Here is a 17,429-nt window from a genome sequence, read left to right on the forward strand (position 1 = left end):
ATGGAATCAGAGCTGAAACGTCCAGGCGGAAGATTCGTGTTTCTTTCAAATAACTTGATTTTTTCCCCGCACCAAAACAAATGCGAATAAAAATGACGAAGTTCCGTTTCCTCTTCTTAACAGGTTGGCTGCTGCCATCTGCTGAATAAATAGGTTTGCTGTGTGGCAATAAATAAATAAATACAAATCCATTTAAATATTTCACTAAATGGATGCGCGCAAAGCTGAAACATTTAAGGTGGAAACATCGCAGGATGGTCAATAAAGCAGACATCATCATAAAAAAGTCAACAATAAAGACAGTGCTAAAAATACAGTATAAAAGGATCGATAGATAGATAGTTACATAGATAGATAGATAGATAGATAGATAGATAGATAGATAGATAGATAGATAGATAGATAGATAGATAGTTACATAGATAGATAGATAGATTTCAGTCCACTTCTTGTGTAATTTAGCATACCTCAGCCTTTTCTCCCTGTTTCTCTTCTTAAAGAATGACTTCTTGACAGCCACCCATCCACTGAGACCATTTCTGATGAAACTTCAGCAAACAGTGGATGGATCAACTGAAAGGCCAGAGGCATCTCTTAGTTCCTGTGCCAGGTCTTTGCTGGATTTCTTCCTGTTTCTAAAGGACATGACTTTCAGATACTGTTCATCTGATGTCTTTTAAGCCTTCTTTTGTTCTTCACTTGTCCAGTTTCCTCAAAATATTTAAGGACACACTGCACATCGTGCTGAGATATGCCAAGTTTTCAGCTAATAATTATCTGGGAATCACTTTGTAAAAATACTATTTTATACCTGTATCTTTGACATCTTCATAGATTCAACTAAATAAATGGGAACACATTGTGCTTTTGTGACTGGCTACTAGTAATAAAATGCCTGAAGATACAATTTTAAGTTGATTCCTAAATTGTCTGTGTTGTGTAGACACAACACTGGTTAGATGCCTTATTGATACCTGAATGGTTAGTTCAATGTTAAGTTTTTTAAAACAAACAAACAAACAAACAAACTTCTCTAAAAAATGGTCTGGTACAGGGACTGGATTGAAAATGAGTGAAAAAGCAGCCAATGTGAACAATTACTCAATACCACTTTAAAAATGGCTCTTTGGAAACAAAATATAAAGAAATGAGAGGTTGACACCCCTTTGTGATTGTGTGACCCCCAGATAAATGGGCCCCTTTGTATTTGTTTTGCTGGTAATCCAACTGTGGAAACTATCTCAATGTCATATGTTAATAAAAATGCTTATTAAACTATAACATACTGATTAAATTGATCTTTAGTTGAAATGTGTATGATAAAGTTGTTATGGCCAAAAAGAAAGTACTGGAGATTTTCTTGGCTGTACCTGAAAAATGTACACTACATTGCACTTGAAACAGGCAACATCTCTTGAGAATTCAGCAAAATTCAACCCCATATCCTGCTACCAAATTACTAAGTTTCAAGATTTCAGTCATTTATTTAAACAGAACATAATTTTTTGAGTAATAGAACACATGCCTGTTGTTGTAAATGCTGTAGCCCCATCCCTTTGATTTTATCTGCAGATTCACAGGATCTCCACAAGGGTGTGTCCATTCCTCAGTGCATTTCATTTTATAGATCACTTCAGCTGAGGTCCCTGCTGCTATGAAACCCCTGACTCCTGCCTACCGTACTGATTCATTTTTAAAAATCTGTTTCCTCAGATAGTAATGGACATGCGGATGTTTGAGGCACACTATATTGCCAAAAGTATTCGCATATCTGCCTTCACATGCATATGAAGGGAGACAATTATTGTAGGGTCTTTACCTTACAATATAAAGCACCTTGAGGCGACTGTTTGTTGTGATTTGGCGCTATGTAAATAAAATTGAATTGAATTGAATATGAACTTCAGTGACATTCCATTCTTAATCCATAGGGTTTAATATGATGTCAGCCCACCCTTTCCAGCTATAACAGCTTCAGTTCTTCTGGGAAGTCTTTCCACGAGTTTTAGGAGTGTGTTTATGGGAATTTTTGACCATTCCTCCAGAATCACATTTGTGAGGTCAGACACTGATGTTGGATGTGAAGGCCTGGCTCTCAGTCTCTGCTCCAATTCATCTCAAAGGTGTTCTATCAGGTTGAGGTCAGGACTCTGTGAAGGCCAGTCAAGTTCTTACACACAAAACTCACTCATCCATGTATTTATGGACCTTGCTTTGTGTACTGGTGTGCAGTTATGTTGGAACATGAAAGGGCCATCCCCAAACTTCCCACAAATTTGGGAACATGATAATGTCCAAAATGTCTTGGTATGCTGAAGCATTAACAGTTTCTTTCACTGAAACTAAGGGGCCGAGCCCAACTCCTGAAAGACAACCCCACACCATAATCTTCCCCTCCACCAAAAATACACTTGGCACAATGCAGTCAGACAAGTACTGTTCACCTGGCAGCTTCCATACCCAGACTCGTCCATCGGATTGCTAGATGGAGAAGCATGATTCGTCACTCCAGAGAACACATCTCCACCACTCAAGAGTCCAGTGGCAGCGTGCTTTACACCACTGCATCTGATGCTTTGCATTGTGCTTGGTGATGATGAAGGCTTGGATGCAGGTGTTCAGCCTTGGAAACCCATTTATGAGTTAATCTGAAGGCCACATAAAGTTTAGTCTGTAGTGACTGACTGCAGAAAGTTGGTGACCACTGCACACGATGTGCCTCAGCATTCGCTGACCCCACTCTGTCATTTTGTGGCCTACCACTTCATGGCTGAGTTGCTGTTGTTCCCAATTGCTTCCACTTTGTTATAATACCACTAACAGTTGACTCTAGAATAGTTAGTTACAATGATGTTTACAAAAAAACCTATAAAACTGGAGCGGTCTAGTGTGTTCCTGGGGGGCGAAGAGCTTGATCTTGTGCAGGATTTCAGGTACCTTGGGGTCACACTGGATCCCACACTGTCTTTTAAAAAACATATAAAACTTACAGCAAGCATAATTAAATTTAATTTAAATAACTTCAAACAAATTAGACCATCAATGACAATTGTTTCAGCTAAGGTTTTTCTACATTCAATGATATTATCACATATAGATTATTGCATTACATCTTGGTCACTCACTGGAGATACGTTCTTAAAACCAATAGAAATATTATTTAAAAAGGCTATAAAAATCCTTGATCAAAAGCCCTTATCATATCATCAGTGTAATATTTTGGAAAAATACAATATGCTCAATTTTGAAAATTTTATTAAATTTAAAAATAGCTGCTTGATCTATAAAGTTCTTCATGGACTAGCTCCAGTTCCACTTTCAACATACATTAAATCAAGAACTGACCGAGGTTTTGGCACCAGAGCCTCTTCCAGAGGAGACCTTGAGATCCCCCGTAGAAAAACAACCTTTGGACAAACGGTTCTGTCAGTCAGAGGGGGTCATTTCTGGAATACTGTACCGACTAACATCAGAGAATGCTCCACTTACAGTACTTTTAAAAAGCACCTTAAGCAGTTCATTAAAAGTTCCCAGACATGTTCGCACTTTCACTAATTTTTATTTTATTTTATTTTATTTTTTTCTTTTTTCTCCTTTATTTCTTTTTCCATTTGTATATTGTTTTAATGTTTGTCAATGTGTTGTCTTTTACTACTATTGTATATTCATGATGTTTTCTGTTGTTTGTCCTTCTGCCTAGGGACTACAGATGCAAATTAGCAAATATGCTATAATCTGGCTCATTTACAATCTGTACTAAGTATTGATTGTTTTATTAATGTGCATTGTCCCAAATAAATAAAAATTAAAAATTAAATTAAATTAGAATATTTAGTAGTGAGGAAATTTCATGACTGGACTTGTTGCACAGGTGGCATCCCATCATGGTACCATTATGGAATTCACTGAGCGCCTGAGAGTGACACATTCTCTCACAAATGTTTGCAGAAGCAGTCTGTATGCCTAGCTGCTTGGTTTTGGCAAAACAGTGTATGTGAATGTAATATTTTGACTGTACAAAATAAATTTGTGATTTAAAAAAAAAATATATATATAGATGCATTTAGTAAGAGTAAGAGTCTGGCAACCAACCCACAAATGGGGTAAGAAGAAAATAACTCATGAAACAAAATCCTGCTTGGCTCATTGATGCCCATGTCAGGAGGGCCTCTTTATTGTGGTTTGAGAGACACATGACCACTAACCACATGATGTTAACTTGTTTACTGTTTTAGATGTGTGGCAATCATGGTGACAATATAGGATCAAGTGAATACAGCCCCAGTCACACATCCAACATGGTGGACAACTCTCCAGTAATGTGAGCATGACGTCACATGAGACGCTTCAACATAATAGGCTGACAGCACCAGTTGTCATTCAACAACCTCTTTTCATTTTTCACAGAAGCCTGTTCACAATAACATTTTGGGACTCTAAGCTAAACTGCTAAAATAATCAATAGTTGCAGCCCTAATGAAATTTGCAACATACCATAAGCCAATGCATCAACTTCTCACATAGGAGCAACAGGATTCAGGTGATAGAGCGATTGTTGTAAGTAAGTAAAGTTTATTTATATAGTGCTTTACACAGACAAAAAGTCACAAAGTGCTGTACAATAATTAAAACACAATGTCCAAAAAAAAAAAAAACCAGATAAAACACCATGTTAAAATGTAACATTACCATATTAAAAGAAAAAGAATAAAAATAAAGTCAAGAGAAAGTCTGGTTAAACAGAAAAATTTTCAGCTGTTTTTTAAAAGACTCCACAGAGTCAGCTAAATGGAGATGGAGTGGTAAACAGTTCCAGAGCTTTGGTGCCACTGCCTGAAAAGCTCTGCCCCCCTGGTCCTTAGTCTTGTATGTGGGACAACTAAAAGATTTTGATTTTGTTGTGTGAGAGACTGTTGACTTACCTAAAATTGATCCAGGCATTTAAAAACAATTTTTAAAAATAATAATACAAAAAAGATCGGATTTGTATCGGTATCGGCGATAGCCAAATGTAAAATATCGGTATCGGACATAAAAAAGTGGTATCGTGCCATCCCTAGTTGTAAGTAAGTAAAGTTTATTTATATAGTGCTTTACACAGACAAAAAGTCACAAAGTGCTGTACAATAATTAAAACACAATGTCCAAAACCCCCACCCCCAAAAAAACCAGATAAAACACCATGCTAAAATGTAACATTACCATATTAAAAGAAAAAGAATAAAAACAAAGTCAAGAGAAAGTCTGGTTAAACAGAAAAGTTTTCAGCTGTTTTTTAAAAGACTCCACAGAGTCAGCTAAATGGAGATGGAGTGGTAAACAGTTCCAGAGCTTTGGTGCCACTGCCTGAAAAGCTCTGCCCCCCTGGTCCTTAGTCTTGTATGTGGGACAACTAAAAGATTTTGATTTTGTTGTGTGAGAGACTGTTGACTTACTTAAAATTGATCCAGGCATTTAAAAACAATTTTTAAAAATAATAATACAAAAAGATCGGATTTGTATCGGTATCGGCGATAGCCAAATGTAAAATATCGGTATCGGTATCGGACATAAAAAAGTGGTATCGTGCCATCCCTAGTAATAACAGCATTGTAAGATGGTGAAGCATGCATTCTTAGGCCCCCTCCTCTGTTCAGCAATGGCCATTCCCTTTCAACATAAAAGTTAATGATGAGGCATCAACTTTTATTTCATCTGGTCACTAATCTATAGATGTAAATAAATGGCAAAGTCCTGCCCTGAAGAGGTAGCTATTCTGTGTTGTGGCATCCACTCAGCCGGAGGTTGTTTTGTTTCCCCAATGTATAATTCACCCTAATCATCTTGGCACTTAACATTACGCCAGCCCCACACAGCACATTAAGACAAGCAGATGGGCTGTGCGGGGTTGGTGTCATGGTATTTGAGATTCTTATAAAGTCATGCTGGAGGTCTTCCCCTAGGCTCACTCATGGTACTCAGAGACCCAGGGTTATATCCATAACCTCAGGTTTCTAATGATGCTCTTTTTATCATCAGGTCTCACACCACATCTCCAGCTTACCTAAAGAAAGCTTAGCTATATTGTCCTTGCTTGCCAGCCTTGTAAGACAAAGTATTGAATGAATAATACCCAGTCTCTTTGAATGGCTGGATTTCTTTGGCACAGGCCTAAACTGCTGACAGACATCTCTGATGTTATATTCAAATTTAAAAGTGACTTGCTGGGACAGTGGCTGAGAAGCATGAATAAGCTACAGCTGCTGCTGGCCTTGCACAAACATCCACTGCCTCGAGGCGCTAGAACTTGGAAGTGAGACATAATTACAGCTTGTGTCGTGGTTAAGTTTATGTTTGCATGCCTCCACAATGTGCCCTGTTTTGCGTGTATGTGTGCCGTGCGTGTGCGTGCGTGGGTGCATACTACAGAGCGTGCCCTCTTATAGATAATTACTGCTGCCATTATCGATGCTGGGCTGAAAATAACTTGAGGGAATTGAAATTGCAATCCCAATAAAATCCTTACAAATATGTTTAGTTTTAATTGGCACTAATTAGCCCGATGAGAGGCGGAACTGGTGACACAGTGACCTGGATGGAGCAGATGAGGAGGGGAACAAGGCAATGACTGACTGGGAGGCCCCTCCATCCACATACTTTTGCGCACGCGTAAAATGCATTCAAATGCACGCGCGCATACTTAAACTCTGGCTTGAAGCCTATATAAAGGAAGAGTCATTGAATTCTTTCGGGGCCAGACGGCAAAAATGACAGGTAAGAGCGATGCTGCGCTCTATCCAAGCGGAGCCGGTTGCGCGGTTTTACGCGCGGCGGCACTTCTATGGTCATCTAAAAAGACACCGAGCTTTCCTGCGTCTATCTTGATCGTGTCAGTGATGTTACTGTCCTCGATCCAGTCAACATCAGCTCATCCTCAGTGCTTGGACTTCAAGCCACCTTTTAAACCTCGATGGCACCTGGAGTTTTGCAGACAGTATGAACAGTTTGGCTGCTGCGACCAGAGAACAGACAACATGATCGCAGAAAGGTATTGGGACATCATTGAACAGCTGGAAACGGCAGGTTATGAGCTCTGTACAGACATGCTGAAGGAAATTATGTGCCAGGTAAATATATTTTCTTTTCTTGTGTTTGAGGATGAACTTAGTTCTCCGAAAAAAACAAAAACTCATGATGACTATTAGATTTACTGCAGTCTCTTTACGCCTGCTGCAATTTTGACAATGTTCGCTATTTCAAACTAAAGAAGTATTTTAAACATTTAGACATACACAACTTTACCTTTTGATTTGTTTTAGTTTCATCTAATTAAATCCAAGATTAAATAAAAAGATAGGGTTACAATTATTAAAGAAAAAAAAGACAAACATTAAGGCAACACCTGGTAAATGGTTGAACACAAAGAGCTGTGAAAATTTGCTCAGATTTAATGCAAACTAAAACTGGCTACAGCTCCAGTCGGATATTAAAAGTGACTGATAAACTATTATTTCACAAAACCAAATATTAGCTAACTGTAAGTTCAAATCCACAGTGCTTTATAATGCTTACAAGGGAATATGCTTACATTTCCAGTAATTATCAACAACATCAGATTATGGTCTGCACATTTGGACTACAACAAATGTACATTAAACTCACAACAAAACATTTCCACATTTCTAAAACTCTTAGTTCAATCAATCATCTCATCATTGCATGGCACTGCCTTAAAAAGTCTTAATGATAAACCGATGTGCTTGACCTATTCAGGAATGCTCTCCATATGCCGCCCACCTGTATGACGCTGAGGACCCCTACACACCTGTCAGAGAACTTCCTGGTCTTTGCTTTGACTACTGCTCTGAGTTTCATGGCAAATGTCGCCATGTGCTTAAATATTTAACAGTGAACCAGCTGCTGCTGTACGCCTCAGAGCAGGACGTAACCACATTCTGCAGCATGGTGGACCTGTCTGACCCAGACTACTGCTACCCCAATGTTTTGAAGAGCCCTGATCTCAATAGTAACCTGGGACGAGTAGTGGAGGACCCCAGAGGTTGCCTACAATTGTGTCTGACTGAGGTGGCCAATAATCTCAGAAACCCAGTGCTGATGCTGCACAGCGGTGATGACACACACCGAATGTTTATTGCAGAACAGGTAGGCTTTGTTTGGGTTTACCTGCGTGATGGCAGCCGGCTGGAACAGCCTTTCCTGGATATGAGTGGAGAGGTATTGACCACCCCGTGGCTGGGGGATGAGAGAGGATTCCTGGGAATGGCTTTCCACCCAAAGTATCGGGATAATGGACGCTTCTTTATTTACTATTCCATCCAGGTCAACAGTGAGCTGGAGAAAATCAGAATCAGTGAGATGAAGGTGTCAGCCTATGACATGAATGTGGCTGATCCCTACTCAGAGAGGTATGCAGAGGGAGGGTCTTCATAGTTCTTTATTGGCGTCAAGGTTTCTTTGATGATATAAGTCTGCACAGAATACATGTTAAAAGACATATAGGACTTTATTATCATTCAGGAGAGGGTCTGTAATTGCATCAAACATTGTGTAAACATGTTCTGGCCTTAACAATTTATGCTTTTCTGGGGCTCTGAGCACCATTAAAATTCAGAACCTACACTGAACCTTGCAGTGTGCAGTGTGAAACAATTAAAATATCTCAGTGAAACACAAAGGCCATGTGATGCTACACTTTTTAGAAACAGTCTTTAACTTTGTTTTAGGCCTCTTAAACTGCTTTAAGAAAGTAAAGTTAAAAAATAGAACTTAAAATGAAAGCAAGTGTGTGGAGCCAGGAAGAAGAGTACTCAAATGCAGCACACACAGGGGGTAGAAAAAAGTACAAAATCCATTTTCTAATCCAGAAAACAGGAGACGAACATACACAGAAGATCAGTCAGAGTGGCAAACAATCCAGAGAAGAGCAGGAGAAAGTCAGAGTCGGTTAAAAGGTCCAAGAGGTCATATACAGGTGACGCTAATGAGGTTTGGAGCAAACAATTACAAAGGAGGGAAAATGACAAAGATAGGTAGTAAAATTAACACCTGTGTGAACAGACTAAGACTTAAATATAACAGGAAGTAGCTAAACAGAAAGTCATCATGACAAAAAGAAGCAAAAGTGAAATTAAAACAATACAAAAATAAACAAAGCAAAAACAATACCACTTTACTATCCCTTTTCCTTCAATATGCACAAAAATGACAAGTTTTGATTTCACGCACCAGGCAACCAGCACTGAGAAATGGGGTGCCAGAAATCACTTTATGTAGGCGAGAAACTCTGAGGAAATAGTGCTTCAAGCCTACTCTTTCATCACTTCTTTCTATAGGATAAATATTTGATTGCATAAGAAGTGAATGACATGCAACAAAACTGCTGAAGAGTTGAATGTTGGATTAAAGCCATCCTTGGCTTGCACTTAAGAATCATGACAACCAGATAATTATATTTAAAAATTTTTTAACACAGTTTAGAGTATATGTAATTGTTCTGAAATGCATTGTTTTTACATTCAGGGTCATATTAGAGATTGAGGAGCCAGCTGCGAACCACAATGGAGGCCAGCTGCTTTTTGGTGTAGATGGTTATTTGTACATCTTCACTGGCGATGGTGGAAAAGCTGGGGATCCATTTGGGAAGTATGGCAACGCACAAAACAAGTAAGGTGCTTAAGGTTGTGCCAAGTGATCATAATAATCTAGTTACATGTGTGAACACTATATCAGATATGTAAGTATTTCAACCATAAAGCCATTACATTAAGCTGAGTATTACCATTGTTTGCTGTTACTTTTAGCAGTTTCAACTATTTAGCCATACTTTAAGCTAACTGTGTGTCCATAGCCTTCAACTACATTTATTCATTACTTCTCTTTATTTCAACCACCTACCCTCAATGTATACATGAATATACTTTATTATTAATAATATATCATTGCATGTTTTAACCATTTGTTCCTCACATTAAGGTAACTGTTTCAGATGTTTATAATACAGCTACTACAAACATTTAATTTTGGCTTTTTCATCTGAGTCATTCCTATGTCCCTGGGATCCTATTTTTCCAGTTCTGCATATGTACTCTCCCAAAGTCCTGTGTTTGCAGGGATATAGTTAGTTACAGAACCACTCAGACCGTTTATAGTCAGATTTAAGATGCAACCTTCAAAATAAAATGCTAACTACTAGTTTTGTTGTGTTTGTGAATGTGCCATCCATCCATCCATCCATCCCAAGCTACTTAAACTCCTCCACTTGATGCAACAACTCATCCCTGACTCTAAGTGGGACCCTCTCTGGAAATCACACCTTATCACAGTTGAGGGATTTGTGTATCCTAGTGACCCCAGGAGCTATAGGGGCTTTTGCCCCATCCCCATCCTGGAGCCCATGGAGAGGGTTCAAGGGAGAGCGCCTTGTGGGAGGGTCTTAGCACATGGGGTCTGGTTGAGTAGAGCCCAATAAAGCAACATGGACAGGAGGTGTCATAGGGGTTAAGTGCAATGTACACTGGGTGGCAGTTGAGGGAGGAGGCCCTGGCAGTCCAATTCCCAGCTTTATGAATGTGCTTGTTTATGAAATACTTCAGCTATTTAAACTATTACAATTTATTAACAATTTATGCAATCTGACCTTACATTCAAGCAACAATCCATTTTAATACATTACTTAAACACTATTAGAATTACTATCTATTCGTCTACAGCTTTCTATTGCCTGGGAATTATTGAACTTAAAGCTGAACTTAAGAACTTAAGATTGCTTTTCTTTTGTTACTCAGGAGTGCTTTCCTGGGAAAAGTGCTTCGCATCGATGTGGATGAAAGTGACCCCAGTGGGAAGCCATACAGAATCCCCTGGGATAACCCATTCCTCGGGGACCCAGGTGCTCGGCCAGAGGTGTTTGCATACGGGGTGCGAAACATGTGGCGATGTTCTGTGGACCGTGGCGACCCGGTGAGCGGCTACGGCAGGAGTCGGATATTCTGCGGAGATGTTGGTCAAAACCGCTATGAGGAGATTGACATTATTATCAAGGGAGGGAACTATGGATGGAGGGCCAAAGAGGGCTTTGAGTGCTATGATATGAAACTGTGCCAAAACTCCTCCCTGAGTAAGTTTTCAGTTGATATGAAACTTCCCCGATGATACAAGTCAAGAGTTATTTTCTGCCTGCTTGAAACTTTTGTCACATGTGATTTCCATCATAAATAAGAGTTTTTTTCTCCATTTTTGATTGTTTTCACTCTCAGAGTTAAATTCAGTTTGTCTTTCTCTGCCACAACAGATGACATCCTCCCTATATTTGCATACAGCCATCATGTTGGAAAGTCTGTGACAGGGGGGTATGTCTACAGAGGATGTGAATCACCCAATCTGAATGGCTTGTACATTTTTGGAGACTTTATGAATGGGTAAGATTGTGTTTATGTACTTCAAAAAAACCTTAGTTTTGTCAGCTTTCAGGAGTGAATTAAAAAACGGGTCTGCCTGTTAAGTTACCTTTACACTTTTAATTGAATTTGACTGCCCTAAATGACATAAAGCTGCATAAAGTTGCTTGGTTCGCTATAACATTATAAATGATTCCTGTCAACCTTTCAGCCGAATCATGGCGTTAGAGGAAGACAAGACAACAGGAAACTGGAAAGAGAGGAGTGTCTGTATGGGTGATACACAGACTTGCTCTTTTCCTGGACTCATCAATCATCACCACAAGTTCATCATCTCATTTGCTGAAGATGAAGCAGGTAAGGTTTGATCAGTCCCTTACAGTGTTTAGCACAGGAATGGATGCTTGTGACACTGCTGACAAACTCTTTTTGTTATCCAGGGGAGTTGTATTTTCTGGCCACATCATACCCCAGTGCCATGTCTCCTTTTGGAACAGTGTTTAAATTCATGGACCCCTCCAGGTGCAGTATCAGACTAGGCGTATATATTACATTATATATATTATATTAACTATGTGTGTATGCTGTGTTAAATAGGCACACCTGCTTGGAGCAATTATTCAAAAGACAGGAATGCTACTCAAACAGGCTTTGTTCCAAGTTATGCAAAAAAAAAAAAATGTTATAAAAAAATCCCTGGAGCCAGGAGTGCATAGGGGACAAAAAGGATGCCTCTTACTGTCTCTGGCAGTCTCTTAAGCAGAGAAGTCTTGAATTGCCAACAGTACAATATGACAACTCAAAGGGGATTTTATAGCTTTTTTTTTTTTTTTTTGCTTAAACTTCTATAAGGTCAAAATTTGGGGCAAGCCCTGACAAGCAAACATCACTTTTTCAACTCAAGTAAAATTAAATGAGGGATTATAAAACTGTATCAAGCTGATACTTGATCAGGCCTTGATAATAGGGCAATTTTATTATTGTCAAAAAGAGAAGGCCTTAGATTTCTTTATTTCATTTTTGAATTGATAAAAATCCCATTTGATGAGCACCTCAATTCTAACTTGAATCACAGAATTACTCCCACTAAGGCATGGTTTGAGAAAAAAAAACTCTCTAGACTCTCTTTCAATTTGAAAGGTTTACCTCTTAAATTATCTAGTCCTTAGCAAGTCCCAAAATGAGGTAAATACAACTTCAGACAACACATGACATATTAGACCATTTAATTCTTTTTTTTAATAAAAACTAATGCAAAATGTAGAAGCGATGTGTGAAAATGCTAAGCACATCCTTATACTGCTTCTATAGAAATTAAGAGGGTAGGTAGGAGCCAGGTGCTGCTAACCAAATGCATTTGATTAACTGATCATCAGCAAGTGTGAGTTTTAGGATTTTGGTGGTCTGGAGCATTCAGGTGTATGTTAGTTAATACAATGCCAAGGATGAAGGACACCAGTAATGATCTGAGAGAAGCAACTGTTGCTACCCATCAATCTGGGAAATGTGATATGGTCATTTCCAGACAATCAAATGAAGTCCATCATTCTACAGGGAGAAATATTATTCACAAGTAGAAAGCATTCACGAGAGTTGCTAATTTTCCAGCATATTCACCCCAAGGTCAGATGATGCAACACTCAGAAAAACTGCAACCCCCCCCCCCCCCCCCCCCCCCCCCCCCCCCCCAAAAAAAGAGCTACATCTCAGACCCTACAGACCTCAGTTAGCATGATAAATGCTAAAGTTCATGACAGTACAATTAGATTAGCTTGTTTGGAAGTGTTGACAGGAGAAAAGTCTCTTCTCTCTAAAAAGTACATGGCAGCACGGGTTAGCTTTGCAAAAAAACATCTGAACAAACAACACAACTTCTGGAACAATGTCTTTTGGACAGATGAGACCAAAGTGGAAATGTTTTACCATAATACACAGCACCATGTTTGGAGAAAACCAAACACAGTACATCAACACAAACACATCAGACCACTTGCCAAGCACAATGGTGGAGGGGTGATAATTTGGGCTTGTTTTGCAGCCATAAGACCTGGGCCCCTTGCAGTCATTGAATCGACCATAAACTCCTCCATACACCAAAGTATGTGAGGGTATCTGTCCAACAGCTAAAGATGGGCCCAATCTGGGTCATAAAACAGAAAGAGAAAAGAATCAGGTGTTGCCATCACCCATTAAAAGCCCAGACCTCAATTCGATTGAAACAACAGGCAGGACCTTTAGAGAGCTGTGCATAAACAAATGCCCGCAAACCTGAGTGGACTAAAATAATGTCGTAAAGATGAGTGGGCCAGAATTCCTCCACAACGATGCGAGAGAGACTGATAAAGTCAGAGAGAAAATGGTTATTTTAAGCTATTGGTGCTAAAAGTGGTTCTACATGCAGCAATAACTTAAAATATTATTGCTGCTCGGGGGTGTATTTCATTTTTCACACTTTCTGCATTTTGGCTTAGTTTTTGTTAAATAAATAATGACACGGTGTAATATGTTGCGTGTTCATCTGACGTATCTATTTTAATAGCTTAAAATGTCATAAAAACTAATTTAATATTGTGTGACATTCATCACATTGTTACTAATAATGATGATGATGATGATAATAATATAAAGTGCTTAATTCCTCAATGTTGTAGGAGAGCACCTCCTGGGAAATGCAAGCAAAAGCCGCTCCCTGTCAAAGTGAGGGGGAAAAAGTTTCCATTTGTGCCAAGGGAATGTAAGTAACTTCAAACACCTTGAGCTTTGCATTTCAGTCACTTTTTAATGCGTCATTTTTATAGTGTGCACATACCAGAACTGTTAAAGAACTGAGGTTGTCTAAGAAAGTGAAGACACATTTATTTTAACCTGAAATGTATCCAAATTCAGAGACAGTTTAGGATCAGTCAAGGTGCATTAAATATAAACAAACACACACACACACACACACACACACACCATATTATCAAGTCAGTTAACCTGATGTTAGAGGTTAGTGTAAGCATTATAAATGCAGCATTTAAGGAAAATCTGTTCTGGCAGGCCAACAAACTGCCTATGTTCACTATTTACTCATGCATGCATGTCCTGAGCAGAACCTGCTCTTTCTCCCCTCTGCATTTACGTTCTATATGCTGCCAATTTGTATAATCACACTGGGCTCATACATAAAACTATAAAAAGCAGCATCCAGTTTTACATCAAACATACTTAAAATAGAGACAAGCATTCCAAACATTTAGGTTCAGCCAAATATGCACACCAGTTTTATAAAACACAACACATGTGGGTGTAGCTGTAGAAGAGTAAAATGGTGAAAATGCATATTTATTGACAACTGTACTGTTTCAGTGACTGTGCTGGGCACAAATGAAAAACCAACCAGACCACCACCAAGAAAGTTCAAACTCACCACAAAACCGCCGGTGAAGAACAGCCAGGCCAAACCTACGACAACCGCAGCCGGCAACACGACGGCGGGCACTGGTGTAAAGGTGAAACCAAAATCATCTGACAAGGAAGCGAGGAAGCAAAATACGCTGAAACCATGGAAGAAAGACAAAATGCTGAACAAGAAGAAAGCCAACACAAAAATGGAGAAGAATACTTTGAAGCAGAATGCTAAGAAGACATCTGTCAGCGTCAAAGACAAATTAAAATCAAAGATGAATCAAACTGCCACAGACACTTTAAACATGTCAAAAGCCTACAATAGCCTGAAAGATAACAAAATCCACACAAAGAGAAAGATCCCCCAAAGGAAAGCTGCACAGAAGCAAAGCGGACCAAAGATGAACATTAAAGAATCTGCAAAAGAGTATCCTGCCTTTGTGAAACAAACTAAGACAAACCTCAATGTAAAACGCAACAGAACAGTGACAGCACAGCTTAAGGTGAAGAGCAAGAAAATATGAGATACCAAATCACTTTAAAGCAATCTGATTATGACTGAATCCCTTTTTTCCTCTTTATGAAATGATCATCAACATCTTAAAGCAATAGTTCAACATTTTGAAATACTCTTATTTTCAGAGTTACAAGAAGATTCATGCCACTCTCACTGGTGACAGAGGCAATCTGCTGAAGATCGGCTCTGTCAGAGAATCAATTCACCAGCACTTCTAAAGATCGCTAATTATTATTTTATCTTGTTTGTTGAATCAGTTTGTTGACACTGGAGTCTCTTCAACTCTGATACAAACCAAAATGTGCACAGACTGACAAGAAATCAAATAACAGCAGCATCCACCAAAATGTTGAACTATGGCAGCAATTCTCATCTAGGGTACCAGTAGCCCCAGAGGTACTTTGATGTACTGCAGGGGGTACTTGAGTTTTTTATATTCATTTAAATATCAATTATGCACATCTCCTAAAATAAACTTCAATAAAAATGTAACTTCACTAAACCACTTTTATATTCAGTCCTTGTGTATTCAGTGCAATTGTTAGCTGTTGTAACTGCTGCGCTGTTGAAAACCTCACACACACACAAACACACACACACACACACACACACACACAGTGAGCAGGATGCCAGTTTCAAGTATATCAAAATGAAAATGGATTCATCGTTGAAATATTACACTAATGCAGCTCAGAAACAGCAACCATTAAGTGCTCCACATGTTCCGGTAGGACTTTCTTTTCTTTTGCAGCTTCAGTATCCTCTTACTTTAAAAATGCTCCCTAAATTAACAGCAAGACAGCATTTCATCAACATGCAGTAAGGCCAAGAGGATACTGTATGTTGACAAAATGCTGCTTTGCTCTCAATTTAGTGACCAGTTTTGAACATTTGAAATGTAGCATTTGTTGTTTTTTCCAGTTACAGGTTTGTTGTTTAATGACTGAGTCATTGATGGTGTAAATCAGGGGTATTCAACTCCAGGCCTCGAGGGCCAGTGTCCTGCAGCTTTTAGATGTGTCCCTGATCCAACACACCTGAATCAAATGGCTGAATTACCTCCTCAGTATGCAGTCAAGTTCTCCAGAGTCCTGCTAATGACTTCTATATTTGAATCAGGTGTGTTGAAACAGAGACACATCTAAGACCTGCAGGACACCGGCCCTCGAGGCCTGGAGTTGAAGAGCCCTGGTGTAAATTGTACTTTGTATATTGGATGTTGGCCATATTGTACCCCTTTATAGTCAAGGTAAAAAGAACGTTCACTTTTTTCCATCCCAAGGTATCAGGACATAATATAAATAATCTGGTTCTTAGCAGGTGTTAAACTTGGGTAAATACAACTTCAGATAAGCTAAAAAAAAAACCAAAAACACGACATATTACACTGTCATTATTTATTAACAAAGATTAAGCCAAAATGCAGAAGCATTGTGTGGCAACTTACATACACACTTACTACTTATTTTGGAATTAAGAGGGTAAGGAGCAGCCAGGTGCTACTAATCAAATCAAGGTGTATGTTAATACACCTGAATGCTGTGAAAGAGGAAAGACCTCAGCAGGGATCATAGAGAAGCAATTGTTGCCACCTGTCAGTCTGGAAAGAGTCCATTATTCTACCTAACACCTCACAGTGAGAAAGAATATTTACATGTGGAAAGCATTCAGGACAGATGCCAATCTTCCCAGGAGTGGACATCTGACTCTTTACTAAAAAGAGTTTGATAATCACTGCTTTAACTGTCATAAACTCATTGGTCCAAGTTTAATCTCTCCCCATGTCTGTATTTAGAACACATCACCTTGGTCTGAAGTCTAAAATAACCCACAAACACACCAAAAAACATAACTTCTACTTATACCCAGGCCCAGTTTTCTTAAATTGCTCTAATTTTACAACATAGGCAAGTGATAAAAATAAACATTAACAAGTGTCCTTGAATCTCAGAAGCTCTCTGTAATTAAACTCTGCACCACTGATCCTAACTGAAACCACTTCGACCATGACTTGTATAATGTATGCTGTAAACATCAAGTCGCCCCGACTTCCACATGCAGTGGTTACAAAAATCTCATAATCCAGCATTTCCTTGGCTTCTGGACTTCATGCCTGTGCTGTAATATAT

The 17,429-nt window shown here is 38.9% G+C and overlaps 1 protein-coding gene across 1 annotated transcript; it reads left to right on the forward strand.

Annotated features, from left to right (window-relative positions):
- Nucleotides 1-6,746: 6,746 nt before the first annotated feature.
- hhipl2 (HHIP-like 2) lies at nt 6,747-15,307 on the forward strand. The gene is made up of 9 exons (XM_030719138.1): nt 6,747-7,106; nt 7,753-8,405; nt 9,520-9,663; nt 10,785-11,116; nt 11,291-11,417; nt 11,608-11,753; nt 11,837-11,918; nt 14,048-14,130; nt 14,745-15,307. Exons 1-9 carry the CDS (start codon nt 6,747-6,749, stop codon nt 15,305-15,307), a joined length of 2,490 nt encoding a protein of 829 aa, XP_030574998.1.
- The last annotated feature ends 2,122 nt before the right edge of the window (nt 15,308-17,429 follow it).

The sequence above is a fragment of the Archocentrus centrarchus genome, chromosome 22 (genome assembly GCF_007364275.1).
Source record: "Archocentrus centrarchus isolate MPI-CPG fArcCen1 chromosome 22, fArcCen1, whole genome shotgun sequence".
NCBI lineage: Eukaryota > Metazoa > Chordata > Actinopteri > Cichliformes > Cichlidae > Archocentrus > Archocentrus centrarchus.

Bases quoted from the DNA above. Each gene is read 5' to 3' on its own strand.
- hhipl2 (XM_030719138.1), top strand. From the start codon at position 6,747: ATGACAGGTAAGAGCGATGCTGCGCTCTATCCAAGCGGAGCCGGTTGC. The intron at 7,107-7,752 runs GTAAATATATTT...TGACCTATTCAG, and splicing joins TGAAGGAAATTATGTGCCAG to GAATGCTCTCCATATGCCGC. The intron at 11,919-14,047 runs GTGCAGTATCAG...TCAATGTTGTAG, and splicing joins AAATTCATGGACCCCTCCAG to GAGAGCACCTCCTGGGAAAT.